The following is a 22,259-nucleotide window of genomic DNA, read 5'->3' as shown; positions in this document are numbered from 1 at the left end:
ATTCTCGTCAGTTAAGCAAGCTCCCTAACACCTTTTCCTAAGCGATTTATTTTGCTTATCAGCCCTAGTCTTTGTTATTTAAATCCGTCCAGTGTCTTCATACATAATTAGCGTAGGAAAAAAAAGTCATATCCAAAAATAAATCGCTAAAGGAGAGGTGTTAGGGCGCCTCCTTACAATTAAATCATCAATATGGCGGTCATTCATTCATTCATTCATTCAATCATTCGTTCATTCATTTATTCATTCATTCAATCATTCGTTCATTCATTTATTCATTCATTCATTCATTCGTTAGTTCATTCATTCATGGATTCATTTGTTCATTCATTCATTTATTTATTTATTTATTTATTCATCCATTCATTCATTCATTCATTCATTTGTTCATTCATTCATTCATTCAATCATTCATTCATTTATTCATTCTTTCTTTCGTTCATTCATTCATTTATTCATTCTTTCTTTCGTTCATTCATTCATTCATTCAATCATTCATTCATTTATTCATTCTTTCTTTCGTTCATTCATTCATTCATTCACTTGTCCATGTGTTGGCTTCTTCATATTTATTCTCTCTCTCTCTCTCTCTCTCTCTCTCTCTCTCTCTCTCTCTCTCTCTCTCTCTCTCTCTCTCTCTCTCTCTCTCTCTCCAGGACTGGATTCTGGGTTACACAGGATGCTTCGTAATATTTTTTCTTAAGTGATTTATTTTGCTTATTACATTTAACAATAATATGAATTTTATGACCTCTCGAAATACAGTTTATATATAACCATCATTAACTTCCATTACCTACCTACCTACCTACTTACCTACCTACCTGTCTCCCTACCTACCTGTTTTCCTGCTATCCACTTACCTACCTACTTACCCACTTATCTACGTGTTAGTTATATATATTTCTACCAGCCCACTTACCTACCTACCTACCTACATTCCTACCTACCTACCCACTTACCTACCTACTTACCCACTTACGTTCGTGTTAGTTGTATATATTCCAACCAGCGTACTTATCTACTTAGCTACCTACCTGTCTCCCCACCTACCTACCTGTTTTCCTACCTACTTACCTACCTACCTTCCTACTTGTTAGTTTTAAATATTCCAACCAGCCTACTTACCTACCTACCTGTCTCCCTACCTACCTGCCTGATTACCTACCTACTTACCTACCTAGCTGCTTACTTACCTTCCTGCCTACCTGCGTGTTCTATGTATTTCTACCTACCTACCTACCTACCTACCTACCTACCTACGCCACTACCTACCCTTCTTAGAGTGTGGTAAGGCGTGTGTAATATTGATGCCAGCATTTGCGTGACATTTACCCACCAAACCAACGTCATCACTACCCTCCCCTCTCCTTCCTTCCTTCCTTCCCTCTATTTTTAATCCCTCCCTCCCTCCCTCCATCATTCCTTCCTTTCATCCTCCCATCCTTCCTTCTTTCCTTCCCTCCCTTCCCTTCCCTTCCAGCATCCTTCCTTCCTTCCTTCCCTCCTTCCTTCCTTCTTTCCTTCCTCTTTTATTTTTTAGTCCCCGTCTATCCTTCTCAGTCATTCATTCGTCTGTTATTCATTTTTTTATATATTTGTACGTACATTCCTTTTATATTAATTTTTTATTCTCTCTCTCTCTCTCTCTCTCTCTCTCTCTCTCTCTCTCTCTCTCTCTCTCTCTCTCTAACACACACACACACACACACACACACATTCATTCATTCATACTTTAATATAATTATTCAAAATTCGTCCAATTTAAGTTTCATAACAATTTTCGTTCAAAAATTCAAGATCGTTTTCTATGCTACCTATAAATTTAAATATTCAGGGGATACTCAGCCAATTTTCCCCACTTACCTTTCTGGTACTGGGCGACCCTTGCGTAGGCGTTCTTCTTTGACTTTGATCCTTTGCAACCCATCCTGCTGCGTCCCCTGCTGCCGTTGATGATGATGATGGGGCTCACATTACGTAGGATCGGATTCCCCGCTGGGAGGATTGGATTCCCTCTTATGTAGGATTGGATTCGATTTGTGTAGGATTTGATTTGATATATGTAGGATTGGATTCGGCTTGTGTAGGATTGGATTCGGCTCGTGTAGGATTGGATTCGATTTGTGTAGGATTGGATTCGATTTGTGTAGGATCGGATGCGACGTGTATGAGATTGGATTCGCCTGATGGAGAGTTTGATTTCACATATATTGGCCCTGGATTTGACTTACGTAGGACTGGTTTGGATTCGACACTTGTAAGATCGGATTCTTCTTGTACAGGTTAGGATTCTTCTTATATAGGCGTGGAGTCCTCTTGCCTAGTTTTGGATTCACTGTACGTTTTGATTGGCGTCACACAGGTTTGAATTCGCTCTCATTTTGAATTCACTAATTTTGGATTCACTTGATTTTGGTTTCTTTGGATTCAGTCCTCTATTGGTTAAGATTTGGGCACATAAAAGGATCGAGTGTTCAGTATAAGGGATTAGATTCTGACTATAAGGGATTGGATATTTTAGTTCATGTAGTTTGTAAGTGATTGAAACCCCTTCTCTACGATGTGGTTTTATTTATTTATTTATTTACTTATTTACTTATTGCTGTTGCTGAATGATGCCTTTTTATTTTTTTCACTCATTCATCTTTTTCTGTCATTCATTCGTCTTTTTTTTATTATTATCATTAAATTATTCCTCACTTTCAGTGCATTGGCCTTTTTAGTCTATTTTATTGTTATTATTATTATTATTATTATTATTATTATTAGTAGTAGTAGTAGTAGTAGTAGTAGTTGTTGTTGTTGTACAGTAGTAGTGGTAGTATTATGTGTTTATATACTCGTAGTGAAGGGGTTGAATTGGGCCAGAGAGTATGCGTAAAAAAATAAACGGAAGTGCTGATAATTATAAGAAAGGAAAAAGAGAGACTGACGGGAAGAAATTACGGTAACACGTGTAAAAATGGAATCTTTATAGAAAGGAATAAAATAGGATTGGATTCTGTTGATGTGGGTTTGGATTCTCAACAAGAAATGGTTGGATTCTCTATAAGTAGGATTGGATTCCTTGTGTGGAGACTTCGTTTCTGTGTGTAAACTTGGATTATTTAAAGCATTGGATTGAAGTTACGTGGAGATTTAAAATATGTATATGAAGGATTGGATTCCCTGAAAGGTGGATTGGATTTGAATATGTATAGGCTTGGATTGTGTTTAAAAGATCAGAATCCCTATTTAAAAGATTGGGTATTCTATAAAGAGAATCAGAATCGCCGTAAAATGGGTTGATGTCTTCTCGTGCAGACTTGAACTTTCCACACAGAGGATTGGGTTGTTTACAAGAAGGATGGAATTCTAAAATGGATTGGATTCTCTGTAAGATAGATTGGATTCTTTGTGTGCCAGCGTGGAGTCTGTATAAAAAGGCTTTGATTCTCTTGGGAGTTGAATTCTCTGAAGTTGGGTTAGATTCTCTATAAAAAAAAAAGGATTGAATTCTGTGTAAAAAAAAAAAAAAAAAGGATTGGATTCACTAAAAACGATTGGATTCTCAGTGAGGAGGGTTGGATTCTACATGTGCAGGCTTGGATTCTTTCTGCGACTGGAACCTCTGTTTGTGCAGTGTTTGTTTGGGACTTTCCAGCCGTGGGTTGTAGGATTGTGTGGGAGAAGAAAGGTTTGTGTAGGGATTAAGAAAGAGAGAGAGAGAGAGAGAGAGAAAGAGAGAGAGAGAGGAAAGACTAGAAGGCAAGAGTAATGGCGGGAGAGAGAGAGAGGAAGGGAGAGAGGAAGGGAAAGAGAGAGGGGAGATAAGGAAGGCTAGAAAGTAAGGGAAAAAGAAGAGAAAAAGATAAAGATTCTGTGAATAGAGAGGGGGAAAGAGGGGAGGAAATGAGTGAGGGGAGAAGCGAAGAAAAAATAGAGAGGAAGGGAGAGTGAGTGGAGTGAGAGACAGGGGAGAGGGAGAATGAACGAGGAAAAAGAGAGTCAAGATAGGAGAGAGAGAGAGAGAGAGGAGAGAGAGGTGTAAGCTCTTAACGATACACGGGAGTTTGGAAGGGAGGAGAGAGAGGGAGGGAGGGAGGGAGAGAGGGGGTAGAGGAGGAAGGGGAGGGGGGGTTGAGGAGAAAGGTGAAGATACCTAGTGAAAATCAAATAATAAATTAGTATGAAAATAAATACCCATCAATAAAACGTAAATGAGAAAAAAATAAACAGATAAACAAATAGATAATGGAGAGTCAGGGCAAAGGTGAGTTAGAGTGGGCCAGATACGAGATGAATCAAAGATGGCGGAGGGGAAGGCGAGGGAGGAGGCCGTGACGCGTATTTCAATTTTACTTCTTGTTATTTTGAGACGAGAGTACCCAATCTCCCAAAGTAGTTCCTAGTAATTTTTGTATCCACCTTTTTTTTTATTCGTTTCCTGTAAAAAGAAGAAAAATATATCGGTAAACACAAGCTCCTGTTTCTACGGGAGTAAATTATGGGCGCCAGAAAGTTGTTTACATCTGGCTCACACAAAATCGCCACTTCGGTTCTTACAATCTCTTTCGGCTCTATAGGCTTCCTGAGTTTTTCACGTCACATTTTCTTATTTTGTATTATTTTATGTCCATTGCATGTTCTAAATATCTGGAAACGTGGTTGTTTTTTCATAGTTTTTTTTTTTTTATCAAGGAGGCGAGCTTTAATGCACCGAACCTTCCATTTCATCGTGTTTATTTTACCAGTGTCGGATGAGAGTAAATTGTTTTCTTAATGTTAGTGAAGTAATAGGGTCTCTCTCTCTCTCTCTCTCTCTCTCTCTCTCTCTCTCTCTCTCACACACACACACACACACACACATTGACCTAGTAGTGAGGAGGGTGGCTGGTGACGTCAGAGATGCATCATTGAAATAGGTCACTACTGTCGTTCAGATCTGTGTGTGTGTGTGTGTGTGTGTGTGTGAGAGAGAGAGGGGGGAGTGTGTGTGTGTGTGTGTGTGTGTGTGTGTGTGTGTATACTGTTCATTATGGGTTTACAGGTCAATATGTGCTTAATGTGCGTGATATTTGCGTTGGTGTCCTTTCATGTGTGTGTGTGTGTGTATGTGTGTGTGTGTGTGTGTGTGTGTGTGTGTGTGTGTAAGTGAGAGAGAGAGAGAGAGAGAGAGAGAGAGAGAGAGCGTAAAAAGTTTGTCTGTGTTCTGCTGCTTTAAGGCGCGGCGGGTTTGGCTCAAGGTCAGGCAGGGACAGGCTAGGTTAGGATAGGTTAGGGTAGGGTGGGTTAGGAGGGGTTAGGGTAGGGTTGGGTAGGGTAGGGTAGAGTGGGGTGGGTTAGGAGGGGTTAGGGTAGGGTGGGGTGGGGTGGGGTGGGGTGGGGAGGGGTTAGGGTAGGAGAGGGTAGGGTGGGTTAGGAGGGGTTAGGGTAGGGTAGGGGTTACGGTAGGGTAGGGTGGGTTAGGAGGGGTTAGGGTAGGGTAGGGGTTACGGTAGGGTAGAGTGGGTTAGGGTAGGGTAGGGTGGGTTAGGAGAGGTTAGGGTAGGTTAGGGAAGGTTAGGTTAGGGCAGGGTAGGTTAGGGTTGGGTGGATTAGGAGGGGTTAGGGTAGGGTCGGGCAGGTTAGGGTAGGGTGGGTTAGGGTAGAAGAGGGTAGGTTAGGGTAGGATAGGTTAGGAGAAGTTAGGGTAGGGTAGGATTAGTGGGTTAGGGTAGAGTGGGTTCAGGGTGAGGTGGTAAGGGTAGGTTAGGGTTGGGGCTAGGGTGGTGGCTGGGTTAGAATGAGGTTAGGTTAGGTGAAGAGCTGGTAAGGTCATTTAAGGGAAGGCATTTGGGTTAGATTAGGGTAGGTTAGGTGTGTTGGGGTTAGACTGGCTGAAGTTAGGGTAGGTTAGGTTGAGAGAGAAATAGATCTAGTTTGGTTAGGCTGTGGGACGGCTGGTTAGATTGAACTGTGGAAGGGTGCACTGGAAAGGATAGACAGGAATATTATTGGTTGGTAGTATGATGGAGTAATCTGTGTGTCTTATATTTGGACCAACCTGTTTAAATACGCGTGTGTGTGTGTGTGTGTGTGTGTGTGTGTGTGTGTCCTTCTTGCTACCTCCAGAAGATTCATGACAGATTTCTCGTAGTGAAGGGGTTAATGAAGGCTGCCTCTGATCCCCCCCCCCCAGTCGAAGTCTCCCCTGATCTGAAGCAAATCTTCTGGAGACACCAAGATCACAACAACAACAACAATAATAATAATAATAGTTCATGGCTAAAACCAGTTAACATTTAAGAGTTATTTTCAGTCACTGCCCTTTTCATCGTGTGTGTGTGTGTGTGTGTGTGTCTGTGTGTTCTGAGCTACATAACACAATTTCTCTCTTAAGATTTTTTTTTAACAGCTTTCCATAAACATTCGTATCTTTCAGCACAGATGGGTCCATTTTTTCGCCTCCATATCTCTATTTGAACAGATTTCTTTTTGTTTCGTTCCTCACGCTATCATTTCGTTCTTAAATAGCTTCGTCTTGTACTCGTTTATTTTTTTACATAAGTTACAGTCTTAATACACTGAGTTTTGTTATTATTATTATTATTATTATTATTTGCTTTCCTTTTTCTTCCTTTCCATTTGTATACGTTTTTATCAGCACCAATATAATTTTTTTCTTATTTTTTTTCATTAGACTTCCATTTTGGTTCGTAACACATTTCACTGATTGATTAAGTTTAAGTATGGTATCTTTGTCCTTTTTTTTTCAGTATATAGCTTCGTCCTTCACTTTTTATATATCTTTTTTTATATAAATTTTGAGATATTGCATTTTCTTATATATCTTTTTCCAGCGGTGTTCTTTTTGGCTAATATTTCACTCCATCCGTTGATCGTGTATCCATCTAGCACACTCTGATTTTGAATTCCTTATTGTTCATATCTTTAACGTGATTTAACTGTTATTTTTCTGTTTGGATTCGTTATTTTTCTGTTTGGATTCGTTATTTTTGTTTGGTTTCTTTATTTTTCTGTTTGGATTCGTTATTTTTCTGTTTGGATTCGTTATTTTTCTGTTTGGGTTCTTTATTTTTCTGTTTGGATTCGTTATTTTTCTGTTTGGATTCGTTATTTTTCTGTTTGGATTCGTTATTTTTCTGTTTGGATTCGTTTTAAAATTGAATTCAAGTATCCTCGCCTTTTGTACCTCACATCACCAATTATTTCAGGCTTTTCATCCCCCTGTACGGGATTATGGCGTCCGGGCATAGATAGATGAATAGATAGATGGATAGATAGACAAAAGCCCACACACTCGCTTTGAATTCCATATTGTTCATCAGCAGTTCTCTTTATTGTCTGTGTTGGATTCATTTTTTTTTTTAAGTTGAATTCAAATATAATTTCCTCGCGATATCGATTCGCGCCGTTTCAATTTAGCGGGGTTTTATTTTTGGCCGCGGCATCGTTGTATCGGGGTCTTGGGGGGTGAAGGAAGGGGGGGGGAGTCGGTCTAGCGGGGTCCTCAGTTTCACACACACACACACACACACACACACACACACACACACGATGGATGTACACGCGAACTTTAATGTGTGTATATTTCTGGCGACGAGTGTGATGTAGGAATTGATGACGTCAGAGGGGGAATTGATGACGTCACTGCGATGCCTTGATGTCGACGCTGATGTCATAAGGGAGTTGGTGACGTCACTGGAGATACTTTGATGGCAGAGGGGGAGTTGAGTTGTCTGGTCAAATATTAGTGGGTCAGGTCAGGTCAGGTCAGGTGGATTTGTGTCAGATCAAAAGGAAACAAGTCAGGTTAGGTTGGAGTTAGGTCAGGTCCAGTAGAAATAAGTCAGGTCAAGTGAGGAAGGGAAGTCAGGTCAGATCTGGTGAATGAGGGAAGTCAGGTCAGATCAGGTGAGGAAGGGAAGTCGGCCAGAACAGGTGAGGAAGGGTGAAGTCAGGTCAGATCAGGTGAGGCAGGGAAGTCAGGTTAGGCTAAGGAAGGTCATTCCAAATCAAGTCAGGTCAAAGTTGGTCAGTACTTTGATCAAGACAAGACCGGTGTCAAGGCAGGATCAGGTCAGGTGGGTCATGCTATTTCAGGTCGTAAGGTCAGGTCAGTTCGGCCAAGTTATTCTAGGTCGTCAGGTCACTTTGAACCAGGTGTAACTGGAAAAAGTGTAGTTTTAAAATTGCCCGCGTCAGTATTCATTTTTATATATTATTCTTACTAACTCTGCATTCTAGTAGTAGTAGAACGAGTAGTAGTAGTAGTAATAGTAGTAGTAGTAGTAGTAGTAGTAGTAGTAGTTGCAACCCCAGGCTCATCTGAACGTGAACCCAGTGGACTGCAGGCCAGAGGTACCCTTTTTTAGCAGTCCACCATCGTCCTTTCAGGGGATAGGGAGGGGATGGAGACACGTTTGTATAAGTGGGCAACTCCACCGCCCGATCATATTAGTGTCACCACGTGAAGGCGTCTCAGTCCATCACCGAAATAAAGATAGGAAGAATGGGGGGAAAAAGTCTGCAGTAAAGGGGTTAATGAATGCATGACCTGGCGTGTAAGAGGTCAGGTCAGGTCAGGTCAGTCGAATTCAAACCAGGTCAGACGGGCAGGGAGCCAATTAATTTCCTTTTTTTTCTTTTTTTTTTTTTTTCTTTGGCAGTTCCTAATGACCCCTGTTTTTCTGGTCCGACTCTAAATCAGGCAGAGAGAGAGAGAGAGAGAGAATAATTACATCCATTATCTCTTCTTCAGTCAACATGTCACCTGATGTCACGTGATTTTATAAAAGTTGACCTTAGTTTATGGCAGTGAAGTCAGGTCAGGTCAGGATGGGTCAGGTCACAAATGCTAGAGACTTGGAATTGTCAGGTCAGGTCACCAGTGATTTAATGACCTGACTTCATATATAACAACGATGCTTACTCTTACACTGGGTCGTCAGGTCAGGCCACCAGTAATATAATGACCTGACTTCATATATAACAGTGATGTCCACCAGTACTATAGTGACCTGGTGTTATATATGAGTCATGTCTGCTCACACGTAGGGGGAAGTCAGGTCATCGTTACAACATCGACTTGCATTCATATGAGGCTAGTGAGTCATGTAGGCTGACCCACTCCATCAGGTCAGGTCAGGTCAAATTAGGTTTATTTAAAGGAGTAATTCAATGTGGGGTCAAATATAGTCGAGGCAAAAGCTGGTCTAATATTTGACCTCCCTAACATCTTTTCCTAAGCGATTTATTTTATATATTACACCTTACTGCCCTCTTCTGTGTTACATAAATCCTTCCAATATCGCCATACCCATGAGTAACGTACATTAGGATATTAACCAGCCATGTTCAAAAAATAAATCGCTGAGGAAGAGGTGTTAGGGAGCTTCCTTACCCGACGAGAATACGAGGTCTGGAGTTCCTTAATTTTCGTCCTTTTGCAACTTATTCCACGTAGCTCAGTGGCAGAAAAAGAGAGTCCTTCGCCTCTACATTCTTGCCATTGCACTTCTTCGTGACAAGCACCCTATTCTAGTGTTAATCTCGTGATATAGGTAAAATATGATGATGGAGAGATGGCAGTTTTGCAACATAGATTTCTGTTATTTTAAATATTATTATTATTATTATTATTATTATTATTGTTATTATTATTATTATTACTATTATTACTATTATTATTATTACCATCAGCAATATCATTATCATCATCATCATCATCATCATTATTATTATTATTATTATCATTATTATTATTATTATTATTATTATTATTATTATCTGGCAATGGATGGATGGATGGATTATTATTATTATTATTATTACGGACATTCACTCTATTCCGCTCACATGAAACTGGCGTAAAATTATCTCTATCTTCAGTACTGTGAATGAACAAGAGATTAACGCATGAATATAGTGCTAGTCACGAAGAAGTGCCGTGAAAAGGGTGCAGAGTCGCAGGATTGTCTTTTCACTGCCACTGAGCTACGTGAAATAAGCTGCAAAGGGACGAAAGAAATTAGCATCTCGTTTAAAGTGAATGAAATATAATTGAAGAGGTCATGTTACTAGAAAGGTCATGTCAGTAGAGAGGTCATGTCACTAGGGAAGTCCTGTCCCTAGAGAGGTCATGTCAGTAGAGCTCTTGTCACTAGAGGTCATGTTACTAGAAAAGTCATGTACAGAGAGAGGTCATGTCATAAGATATCATGTCACGAGAGAGGTCATGTCGTTGGAGAGGTTATCATTAGGAGGTCATGTCACCGGGGAAGTCATGTCATTAGAGGTCATGTCAGTGGTGGTCATGTCACGAGAAACGTCACTTCTCTACAGAGGTCATGCCAATAGGTAGGTTGTCATTAGGCAGTCATGTCACCGAAGCAGTCATGTCGCTAGAGAGGTCACGTCACTTGAAGCATTATATCACTAGGTCATGTCACTGGAGAGATCAGGTCACTAGATGTCTCGGGTCAGGTCATCAAATAACAAAAGAAGTCACATCGCTAGTGTGTCATGCAGTTAAAGGGGTTAGGTCACAAGAGTCAGGTGATAAGAAAGGTCAGGCACACAAAACTAGGTCAGTGTGAAGGTCATATCACTTAAAGAGTCAGGTGGGCAGAATGGGGCCAGTGAAAATAGGTCAGGTCACTTTGGAAGTTAGGTCACTGGTTTTTATTTAATGGGAAGAATTCAGGTCAGGTCGCGATAAACCAGGTCTGTAGAGAAGGCCCAAATGAGGTCAGTAGGTCAGGTCAGTAGATAGGTCAGGTCAACAGGAAGTTCATATCACTATAAAATAGGTCAAATGATGTTGCCAGGTAAGATCCAAGGTCACTCATGATGTAGTTAAGATGTCGAGAAATGGTAGCAGATGAAGTTAGTTGCTAGGGTTCCAGGTCAAGTCAGGTCACTGGAAAGGGTGGTAGAGCAGGTCAGGTCAGGTCACTAGAGGCATGAGGTCAGATTGTCACTAAAGCTATGAGGTCAGTCAGGTCACTAGAAGCTTGAGGTCAGGTCAGGTTACTTTAGGCGTGAGAACAGGTTATATCAGAGGCATGAGGTCAGGTCAGGTCATTAATGGTATAAAGTTTGTCAGGTCAGTGGAGTCATGAGGTCAGGTCAAGTTACTAGAGGCATGTAGTCAGGTCAGAATACTAGAGGGTAGAACACTAAATGGGTCATGTCACCAATAGAGTGAAGTCACTAGACGAGGGTAAACTGGGTCAAGACAGGTCGCTAGGGAGGGTCATTTGGCTCGAAAAGTGAGGTCAGGTCAAATTAGACGCTGTGGGGGGATGAAGATAATCACTAGGTTATATAGAAAAATGAAAGTAGATAAATTGGTAGGTAGATAGATAAATAAACCCCATTTGTAGAGCCACAGGTCGTCACGTAGGATTCCAAGGTCAGGTCAGGTCACGTAGAACCCAGGTCAGGTCAGGTCAAACTGGGTCTGGTAACATAGGACTTCCGGACTTCGAGGTCAAGTTAGATCAGGTTAGGTCACAGGACTCCCAGGTCATGTCAAATTCGGTTAAGTCATGTCAGGTCACAGAATTACCGGGTCAGGTTTCCCAAGACAGGTCAGGTCAGGTCACACAGGACTCCCAGGTCACTTCACTAGCGCCGTGTTCAGGCCGGGTCACAACACGAACTTATTTCAATGGGGCAGGGCAGGGCAGGTGAGACATAGGGCAGGACAGGATAGAGCAGACAGAACAGGACAGGTCTGGTGAGACTTAGGATAGGGCAGGACAGGGCAGGTAGGCAGGACAGGGGCAGGGCAAGGCAGGAAAAGCAGGGCAGAGTAGGGCAGATGAGACCTAGGGCAGGGCAGGACAAGGTAGGGCGGGTGTACACAGACCGCAGGGCAGGTGGATTGGAGCGGCGCGTGTGTGTGTCCTGCCACCCTCCACCAGGCACTGACACCCACTGGCACTCCACCACCCCTCCCTCCTCCACCTCTCTCGCTCCTCCTCCACCCCTCCTTCTCTCCACCACCCCTCCTTCCCTCCACCACCCCTGTCTCAACGTCTGGCGTCCTTTCCTCCCTCCCTTTCCTCCACCTTTCCTTTCTCGACCCTTCCTCTCCACCCTTCCCTCCCTACCTCTCTCCGTTTCCCTCCCTCCCCCACCCATCTTTTCTCTCCCTTCCCTCTCTCCACATTCTCACCTTCCTTTCCTCCCTCCCATTCTCTCTCCCTCCCTCCTGACATCCACCTCCACTGTCTTGCATCCCTTTATTCCTCCCCTCCACTTTTTTCTTCCATCCCTCCACCCTGTCTTATTTTCTCTCCACCTCCTTCCCTCCACCTTCACTTTCCTTGCTCTACATTCCTCCACCCCTCCACTTTTATCTCTCCATCCCGTCTCATCGTCTGGCTTTCTCTCTTCCCTCCCTCCACCCCTCTCCCTCTAACCCTCCACCCCTGCCTTTCCTCCCACACTCTTCCTCAACCTTATCTCCCCCTCCACCTCCCCTCCCTTCTCCCTTTCCTCCCCTCCTCTCTCTCTCTCTCTTTCCCCACCCCTCCTCCTCTCCCTCTCTTTCGTTTCTTCTCTCTCTCTCCCTCCCTCCCTCCCTCCCTCCCTCTCAATCAGACATACACAAACACAGTGCCACTGCCACGTCGTCGCAAACACACACACACACACACACACACACATAGGGAGGGAGGGAGGGAAATTCCATGACATGCTCGCAAGATGTTCACAAGATTAATCACACACGCAGACACACACACATACATACACACACACACACACACACACACACACACACACACACACACACACACACACACTATGCATGGAGATTCCTTTTGTCATCATGTGTGTGATTATTATTCATGGTTCGTTTTCACCCGACGGGACTGGACAAGGCCGCTCACAGGTTGAATACTAAGTCCTGGTGGCGTGGAATTCGACGAACCTTTGTTATGAAGTAGGCACGAATCTCCTTGGTTACTAGTCAAATGGGCCCCCTCCAGTCTGACTATACTTGGCCATCAGCTGAACTGAATGCAGGGTAAGGGATCATCGCTGGGGTGACACAAAGGCGCTGTGTGTGTGTGTGTGTGTGTGTGTGTGTGTGTGTGTGTGTGTGTGTGTGAGAGAGAGAGAGAGAGAGAGCATTTGTGGTGTGAGTGTAAGAGCATTGTTCGTGTGAGCATTAGAACATTGATTGTGTTAAGCATGTCTGGTATGAGCATTTATGGTAAGCATTTATGTTATAGCATTTGTGGTGTGAATATTCTTGTGAAAATATTAGTGTGTAAGCATTGAAGAGCATTTACAGAAGGAGTAGTTGGGAGCATCGAGCATTTATCACGTGAGCATTGAAGAGCATTTATAGATGGAGTATTTAAGAGCATTATATTATGAGCATTAATTATGTGAGCATTGAAGAGCATTTGTCGTATGAACATTTAAGAGTATTTATTGTGTGAGTATGTAAGAGCATTTATCATACATGCATTTACGAGCAATTATTGTGTGAGTAAATGTGGGCACAGGTGGACTCAAAGCACCTGAGCACTTCATTAAGCCGTACACAGGTGTTTAATTGCCTACTTGCATACTGTCTCACCTGTCAAAGCTCTCCTCTCTCTCTCTCTCCTACAATTATTCCCACTTTGAGTAGGAATATTAGTGATGACAGACATTATTTCTTGTCCACAGGCTATCCATTATCTGCCCATCTATTGCCAGACGCCTTAATCCCGTAAGGGGTGGCCACAAACAAATCGCCTCCATGTCGCCCGTCCCCCTCCACTTCGGAGCCCTCCTCCATCCCTCATACGTGGTCATATAATGTAAAAGAACTACTGACACCTGAAGAAGATTGTATAGAAAATGCTGTTATTCCTCCATGAAATAACTTATGCCATGCTTTGGAGTTAGAGAGAGGTATTGTTGATATGCACACGAGACTGTCCATTGTTTATTCCTGTACTGTACATCTGAACAACGCGGAACAGTCATGAGCATTGGTAGATGGATGTAGTTGTAAAAGTAGGTCCTTCGGTGTGTGTGTGTGTGTGTGTGTGTGTGTGTGTGTGTGTGTGTGTGTGTGTGTGTGTGTGTGTGCGTGTGTGTGTGTGTGTAATCTGTGAATGACTGAAATCCGGACCGTCTTTCATGATGTTTTACACATTGTTTCGTAAATAGCTCCCCACTAGGAACTTCTCAGGCCTTGTCTTGTGTGTTCCTGGGACGGCTGAGTATGCTGGTTGGGTGGAGTGGCAGTGGGAGTAAGAAATAACTAGATGATGCAGGATAAACATTGATAACGCATCCTCAATACTGCTTCGTGACTAGCATCATATTCTAGCATTCATCTCTTTCTACAGCTCAGCATTCCACTTAAGGTGAAAAGAGAGTAGCACACCTCAACAATACAAGCCATAACACCCACACCCACCCACCCACACACACACACACACACCCACACATACACATTGCCATCTCATTTGCCACCGTGGTCGTTGAAGCTCGCGATGTGGTTCGGATGGCGACCTTTAGACGTCTTCTCAGCAGCCGTTGTGGTGGTGGTAGGTGTGGTAGTAGATGTGGTAGAGCAGTCACAGCAGGCAGGGAAGGGGTTGCAGGACGGTTTGGTGCAGCAGGGTTGGGCGCGGGGGTCTGTGATGTTGGTTCGGGGCGGCATCCAGCTGACCGACTTCATATGCTCTTCCCGCCATTTCGTCAACTCGGCGAGGACGGAGCTGCGGACGGGAGAAATTCGAGTTTGATTTAGTTTCGCTTTGTAGGTGTTAAATTTCCCCGCCTGTTTAATTATTACTAGTGTGAAATTTTAAGATCAATTAACCTGTAGGTCGTGATGTTTGCCAGGTCGTATCTCTCGCCGGGGTCGTGGTGGAGGTTGTAGAGCAGGGGAGGCTGGTGGAGGGTGAGGGGGTGGCTGCCAGGGCACATAGGGTCGTAGTTGCTGGCGTCTGAGAGATCTGTAGGCCAGGGTTATATAGATTAGGGTTATAATCGCACACACATACACGTGCACATGACATACACACACAAATTACACATACACATATACGCACAAGTACCCATACGTAATACACATATTGTAGATTATATACAAACTGCTTACCTACTTACCCTCCCACCTACCTACCTACTTACCGATGTCCACAATACTTACCAGAACCCTTAGTGTAGAAGTGAGCCTTGTAAGTCCCGTTAGTAACCGCCAAAGGGCCTACTGACGGGTCGGGGGTTTCCGGGTAAATCGGTAGGTACTTACGGGGGCTCTGTCGTAAGTAGGAAGAGAAACGTAAACAGTAAGTAGGTGATTTCGGTGCTATTGTTATTCGGTGGTTATTATGAGTATTAGCATCATCATCAGGTATTCGTAGTCGTAGTGTTAGTCATTTATAATTGTAGTGGTCGTAGAGTTAGTCATTCGTAGTCGTAGTAATCGCAGTAGTTGTAGTGTTAGTCATTCGTAATCGTAGTAGTCGTAGTGTTAGTCATTCGTAGTCACAGTAGTCGTAGTGTTAGTCATTCGTAGTCGTATTAATCGTAGTAGTCGTTGTGTTAGTCATTCGTAGTCGTAGTAAACGTAGTAGTCGTAGTGTTAGTCATTCGTAGTCGTAGTAATCGTAGTAGTCGAAGTGTTAGTCATTCGCAGTCGTAGTGTTAGTCATTCGTAGTCGTAGTAATCGTCGTAGTCGTTGTGTTAGTCATTCGTAGTCGTAGTAATCGTCGTAGTCGTTGTGTTAGTCATTCGTAGTCGTAGTAGTCGTAGTGTTAATCATTCGTAGTCGTAGTCCCCTTCTCCCCCTCCCCCCCTACCTCTGTGTTTGGGTTGAGCAAGAGTGAGGTGACATCCAGGCCGTCGAGGGTGAGGTGTGAGGTGGACAGGTTGGTGAGGGAGGCCAGGGTGGGCAGCACGTCTAGGGTGGAGGCTAGCCCGTCTGTGCGACCTGTGGCGCGATAGATAGATAGATAAATAGATAGATAGATAGAGGGAGGGAGAGGGATTTTGATTGATAGATATGGGGGCAAGTCTAGGATTGAAGCTAGCCTGTCAGTGCGACCTGTGGGGAGATAGATAGATAAATGGATAGATAACTAGATAGATATTAGACAGAGGGAGGGAGAGGGAATTTGACAGACTGATAGATAGTATTATGGTCACAAGTCTGAGGAATCTCGTCCTGCTTTTTAAAAATTGAGATTTATTTAGGCATGGGACTGACGTGATCGTGTTATATATATGGGCAGCTTTATTTTATTTTGATTATTTATTTATTTATTTATTGGGGGTGTTCTGTGTAGTTATTATTTTTTATTTATTGGGGGTGTTCTTTATAGTCATTATTTTTTATTCATTGGGGGTGTTCTGTGTAGTTATTATTTTTTATTTATTGGGTGTGTTCTGTGTAGTCACCATGTTTATTTATTTATTTATCTGTTGGGGTGTGTTCTGTGTACTCACCTGGATACACCCTCTGTGGCCAGTGTACAAAGGAGGGCACCCTGACGCCCCCCTCCCACGTGGTGCCCTTGCCGCATCGGAGGGGGCCAGCGCACCCCCCTCGTTCGTGACGGGTCAGGCTCGGGCTAGGGGGGGGGAGGGAGAGGAGGGGAGACTTAGGTAGGGACGGGAGACGAGAGAGGAGTATATGTATAATTAAAACAAAAGTTAAACACCTTCAGTATAGAACCTTAAAAAAAAAACTAATTATCCCCTTTAATTTTTTCATAATTTTCATCGTAAGTTTAGGTTGATTTCAAAACTAATCTTACGAGAATTAACGGAATGGTAAAGATAAACGACTCTCTCAAGGGACTGTTGAAGCAGCTTTGACATTTGCCATAGCGCCTGTCTCGAACTACAAAGGGTTAAATAAGTCTGTGCAGTAGGGTCAGGATGGGTGACTGAAGTGTGTGTGAGGTGTGGCAGTGTGAGGTGTGATTATAAATTCTGTGTGTAGTGTGGTAGTGTGAAGTGTGATTATTTATGTGGTGAAGTAATGTGGAGTTTAAGTTTTGTCTGTGTGAAGCGTGATACTTAGATTTAGCAGTGTTAGTGTGGCAGTGTGAGGTGTAGCAGTGTTAGTGTGGCAGTGTGAGGTGTAGCAGTGTTAGTGTGGCAGTGTGAGGTGTAGCAGTGTTAGTGTGGCAGTGTGAGGTGTAGCAGTGTTAGTGTGGCAGTGTGAGGTGTAGCAGTGTTAGTGTGGCAGTGTAAGGTGTAGCAGTGTTAGTGTGGCAGTGTGAGGTGTAGCAGTGTTAGTGTGGCAGTGTGAGGTGTAGCAGTGTTAGTGTGGCAGTGTAAGGTGTAGCAGTGTTAGTATGGCAGTGTGAGGTGTAGCAGTGTTAGTGTGGCAGTGTGAGCTGTAGCCGTGTCTTTTACAAATGCAAATGTTATAAAGAGGCATTATCTGCAACAATGATGATATAAAGAGATATTGGTTCCTATTGTGATGTGAAGTAGTCCCTTATTGTGACGTGAAATTGTCCCCTATTGTGACGTGAAATTGGCCCCTATTGTGACGTGAAATTGGCCCCTATTGTGACGTGAAATTGGCTCCTATTTTAACGTGAAATTGGCTCCCATTGTGACGTGAAATTGGCTCCTATTGTGACGTAAAATTGGTTCTTATTGTGACGTGAAATTGTCCCCTATTATGACGTGGAATTGGCTCCTGTTGTGATGTGAAATTGGGTCCTACTGTTGCGTGAAATTGGCTCTTATTGTGACGTGAAATTGGCTCCTGTTGTGACGTAATACTGAGGGTTTGTCTCCTATTCCAACCCTTGTAAGAGAGCTCCCCCCCTCCCCTCCTCACGTACCCATTATCGGAGGTGAACCAAATCAGCGTTGACTCCAGCTGTCCCAGGCTCCTCAACGCTTGCACCAGCTGCCCCACGGCCCCGTCCAGCTCCGCCAACGCGTCGCCGAACATTCCACGCTCGCTGGTCCCGCTGAACGCACTCGACGCAAACTGGGGATGGTGGACCTGGAGGGGGGGGGGGAGTAGAATGAGTAGGTTTTGCTTGACTTGGTTTGTTTAGGTTGGGTTAGGATGGGTCAGGCTTGTTTTGATTTGGTTTAGTGTGGATCGATGTGTTCAAGTTAGGCCGGGTTAGGTTGGGCTGGGCTGTTTTAAGTTGAGTTGGGCTGGGCTGTGTTAGGTTGAGTTGGGCTGGGCTGTGTTAGGTTGAGTTGGGCTGGGCTGTGTTAGGTTGAGTTGGGCTGGGCTGTGTTAGGTTGAGTTGGGCTGGGCTGTGTTAGGTTGAGTTGGGCTGGGCTGTGTTAGGTTGAATTGGGCTGGGCTGTGTTAGGTTGAGTTGGGCTGGGCTGTGTTAGGTTGAGTTGGGCTGGGCTGTGTTAGGTTGAGTTGGGCTGGGCTGTGTTAGGTTGAGTTGGGCTGGGCTGTGTTAGGTTGAGTTGGGCTGGGCTGTGTTAGGTTGAATTGGGCTGGGCTGTGTTAGGTTGACTTGGGCTGGGCTGTGTTAGGTTGAGTTGGGCTGGGCTGTGTTAGGTTGAGTTGGGCTGTGTTTGTTAGGTTGAGTTGGGCTGTGTTTGTTAGGTTGGGTTGGGCTGTGTTAGGTTGGGTTGGGCTGTGTTAGGTTGGGCTGGGCTGTGTTAGGTTGGGCTGGGCTGTGTTATGGTTCAGTTGGGTTGGGTAATATTAGGCTAGATTAATTTGTGAGAGATTAGTTTAGGTTGAAGAACGAAGTAATTAGACTGATTATGTGCTCGTTGGGTTATTCATTTGATTTGCACTAGTCAATTATCACAGGCTTCCATACTCATTAGTGCTGTGTGGACTCACGTGGTGGAAGGGTAGGTAGAGGAAGTATGGATCGGTGGATGGAGTGGATATGAAGTGGATGGCACGTTGGATGAGGCGCTGAGTGAGGGAGGTGAGATCCACTGGCTGTTCCACTATAGTTGTGTTGCTAGGGAGACAAAAATGATCATCAGCGTTGTTGTTGTTGAAGTGCCGTGATGAAAATGTGTTGTTTCACCTAATCAGTGACCCAGTACTCATTTCGCTTTAACTTGGCCCAAACCTGTCATCTGTCCATTTTGAAAGTTGAGCTGTATCAGGAGTTTAACACAAGAATATGATGCTAGTCTCGAGCAAGTGCTGTGGAACGGGTGCACAGCCGTAGCAGTGTCATTTTATTATTATTTGTATTCATTTTTTTATGAAATGTAGGAATGGAGTAGAGAGGTATATAAGAAAGGGGGGTGTAAGTTGGAGGGAGGGGAGCGAAATGGCAGGAGACAGGGAGCCATGTAGGCGCTTTGTTTGTGACCCTCCCCATCCGGGATTAAGGCGTCTGGCTATTCATAGATAGATAGATATTTGTTCATTTATTTTTGCCCCCGGGCTATATAAAGTAAGCTACAGTCGGACGAAAACCTGGGCCAAGTTAAGGTGAAAGAAGCATAGTCACCGAATGGGAATGCTCTCACCTGAAGAGCGGGCACGATACGTCCCAGTGCCAGCAGGTGTCGTAGCACGGGCGGTTGTGAGGGAAGCACGCCAGGCACGGGCACATGTCGTGGGAGTACGGCACGCCCAGGTACTCGTCGAAGCCATAGTGCACGGGCAGGTACTCACGGCTGCTGCCCACCCCGAGATGCCACTTGCCGGCTATCAGCGTGCGGTACCCCTGGCAGGAAGACAGGTAAACAGGCAGAAATGTTGAGAGAGAGAGAGAGAGAGGTTAGAGCTTGACGTTTCTATAACAGTATTTACTCTAACGTTTCATGCTACTTTGAGGATGGTAGGTTCTCCCCTTCCTCACCCCCTTCCCCTTTCCTCCCCCCTTCCCCCCCCCACCCAGCTTAGAGGGTCGCCACTGCCAAAGGTTGTGACCCCCTTTAAAAAAAACACTGACCTATTTCGAACACAGTCTACCACCATTACCACGTCTGCCATTACTACCATTACCACTTCACCATTACCACTACCACATGGCATTACTACCACTACCACCACACCATTACCACCACCACATGGCATTACTATCACCATCACCACACTTTTACCACTTCCACATCCCACCACTACACTACCACCACCACCACCACATTATTACCACTTCCACATCCCACAGCTACTACGATTATCATACCACACTATCACCACACCACACTAGCATCACATCACATCCCACCACTACCACGTTTACCACACCACATTACCACCACACCACACCAGATTCCACACGGCCCTGACCTCTTGTGCCCTGCCTTGCCCCGCCACGCACTACCTTGGCCTTGAGCAGCGCCGGTATGATGGTCTCGTTGTGTGGCAGACCAAGTGTGTTGTCAGGGGTAAACACTCCGGGGTACACGCCACTGCGGATCTGTAGGCGGCCTGTTAATAGTGATGCCCTGGAGGAGGTGACGTGAGATTAATGGTGATGATGATGATGAGGAGGAGGAGGATGGTGGTGGTGGTGCTGGTTATGAATGTGGTGGTGGTTGTGGTGGTGGTGATGATGATGGCAGGTGGTGGTGGTGGTGGTGGTAATGATTATCGTGATGATGATGATTATCGTGATGATGATCATGATGAGGAGGAGGAGGCAGAGAGGTGTAATGAACAAGATAGTCAGATGATATGATGAATAATAAGGAAAAACGGAATAGAGAGAGAGAGAGAGAGAGAGAGAGAGAGAGAGAGAGAGAACTATTGACACATGCAAGACGCAAAACAATCGGTCTGCGTTAATCTGGTTGCTATGTGTGTTATCTGTTGCATTGTGTGTGTGTGTGTGTGTGTGTGTGTGTGTGTGTGTAGTACCTACCTTGAGGGACTGCACACGGGACTGGAGACGTAGAAGTGAGTGAAGAACCGACCCTTCCTTGCTAGGTAGTCCAGCTGGGGGCTCCTGAGAGAGAGAGAGAGAGAGAGAGAGAGAGAGGATTTCACATTCTTACTCTCCAGATAAACAATTCAATACAGATATGTTTAGTTCACAGAAATACTAGTAGTCTGAGGATAATAATCGTGCCTTTGAATATGTCGTAATACCTTTCCCATAGTAATTTATTTTGCCCGTTACAACATAATATCCTCGTCATTATTACTGATGCATACTATGTCGATATTAAAATTATATAAATAAAATAATAAAGGAGAATGTGGAGGTGTAATAAGGAAAATAAATCGCTAAGGAAGAGGTTCAACGAAGCTTCTATACCAACTCGAATGGAACCTATGAAGAAAATCACATTAAGTTAGCTAAATACAAATTAACGTCCTCGTACTGAAGGTGTTGTCCTCCTTCCGCTTTAACTAGACATAAAGCTGCCCAAACACTAGAATACGATGCTAGTCACGAAGAAGTGCTTCAGAGAGGATGTAGAGCCAAGGTATTGTCTTTTCTGCCACTGAGCTACGTGAATTAAGCTGCAAAGAGACGCAGGTTTGAGCCAGGTGAGAGGAGAATGGCAGTAGTTCTCTGGATTGCGCGTCACTTGTAACTAACTACCATGTCAACTTTAAATATATCCAACAAAATGGCTTAAGAATTTTAAACAGATTTGTGTCAGAGAAAGATTGTTAGACTCATAAAAATAGCGAGTCATCAAAATATTTAAATATATCTCTTTATCTATCTATTTAGCCATCTATATCTATCTGTCTGTCATCTGTCTGTCTCTGTGCATCTGCTGTCTGTATGTCTACATCACATGCATACATACATACGAACGTACACATAGATATGCTGTAAAGATATGCGTGTCCTGGTTTGACCCTACCTGGACGTTGGATGACCTGAGAAGCTGAGGTCACCGTAGCCGAGGTCATCTGCCAGGATGAGGATGATGTTGGGTAGGGAGTTGTTGTTCTTGTAAGTGATTTTTGTGTCCACCCCCTTTACTCCATGGCTGCCCTTCGTCTTCACATTACTAGAATCAGTTTTCCCTTGTTTTCCTTTCAGTTCCAACTTTTCTCCGTTGCCATAGCCACAAAAACACAACGCCGATAGTAACCACAGACAATAGAGCACCTTCATATTTCTGACCGTCTTTTGAGCTTTCAGAAATGGCCGACCGTTGACAATTATGATTCAGAGACAGTCAAAATTCTCCTTTCTCGGCTCAGAATAGGGCAAAATTCAGCTGTATACGAGATTAGAATGATGGAGGGAGCGAGAGTGGAAATATTCGTTTAAAATAACCGCCCCTTGACTTGCGTACAACCTCGTTCGGTAAGACAGCGTTCTCAGTTCAAATTATGGGACAAATCAGCGTATATTTGAGA

The 22,259-nt window shown here is 44.0% G+C and overlaps 2 protein-coding genes across 2 annotated transcripts in view; both read right to left on the bottom strand.

Moving 5' to 3' along the window:
- Positions 1–2,248, bottom strand: part of LOC145414112 (dual specificity protein phosphatase 2-like) — a 37,628-nt gene extending 35,380 nt beyond the window's left edge. Inside the window, exon 1 of the mRNA XM_080283670.1 lies at positions 1,867–2,248. Coding sequence (XP_080139796.1) covers positions 1,867–1,930 — 64 coding nt within the window. The 5' untranslated portion in view covers positions 1,931–2,248. The remainder of the gene's footprint in view (positions 1–1,866) is intronic.
- A 12,216-nt stretch (positions 2,249–14,464) lies between these two features.
- Positions 14,465–22,259, bottom strand: LOC145414152 (arylsulfatase A-like). Its single transcript, XM_080283718.1, has 11 exons — positions 21,755–22,259; positions 20,797–20,880; positions 20,257–20,380; positions 19,454–19,653; positions 18,804–18,930; positions 17,818–17,984; positions 16,460–16,584; positions 15,814–15,944; positions 15,161–15,269; positions 14,828–14,963; positions 14,465–14,723 (listed from the first exon to the last, which is right to left on the bottom strand). The coding sequence occupies exons 1-11, from the start codon at positions 22,009–22,011 to the stop codon at positions 14,465–14,467; spliced, it is 1,719 nt and encodes a 572-aa protein (XP_080139844.1). The 5' UTR covers positions 22,012–22,259.

The sequence above is a fragment of the Coenobita brevimanus genome, chromosome 98 (assembly GCF_032717465.1).
Source record: "Coenobita brevimanus isolate Jiangsu-jjx chromosome 98, ASM3271746v2, whole genome shotgun sequence".
NCBI lineage: Eukaryota > Metazoa > Arthropoda > Malacostraca > Decapoda > Coenobitidae > Coenobita > Coenobita brevimanus.
Note: the sequence above shows the minus strand (reverse complement) of the source record. Positions and strands in the feature narration are given on the sequence as shown.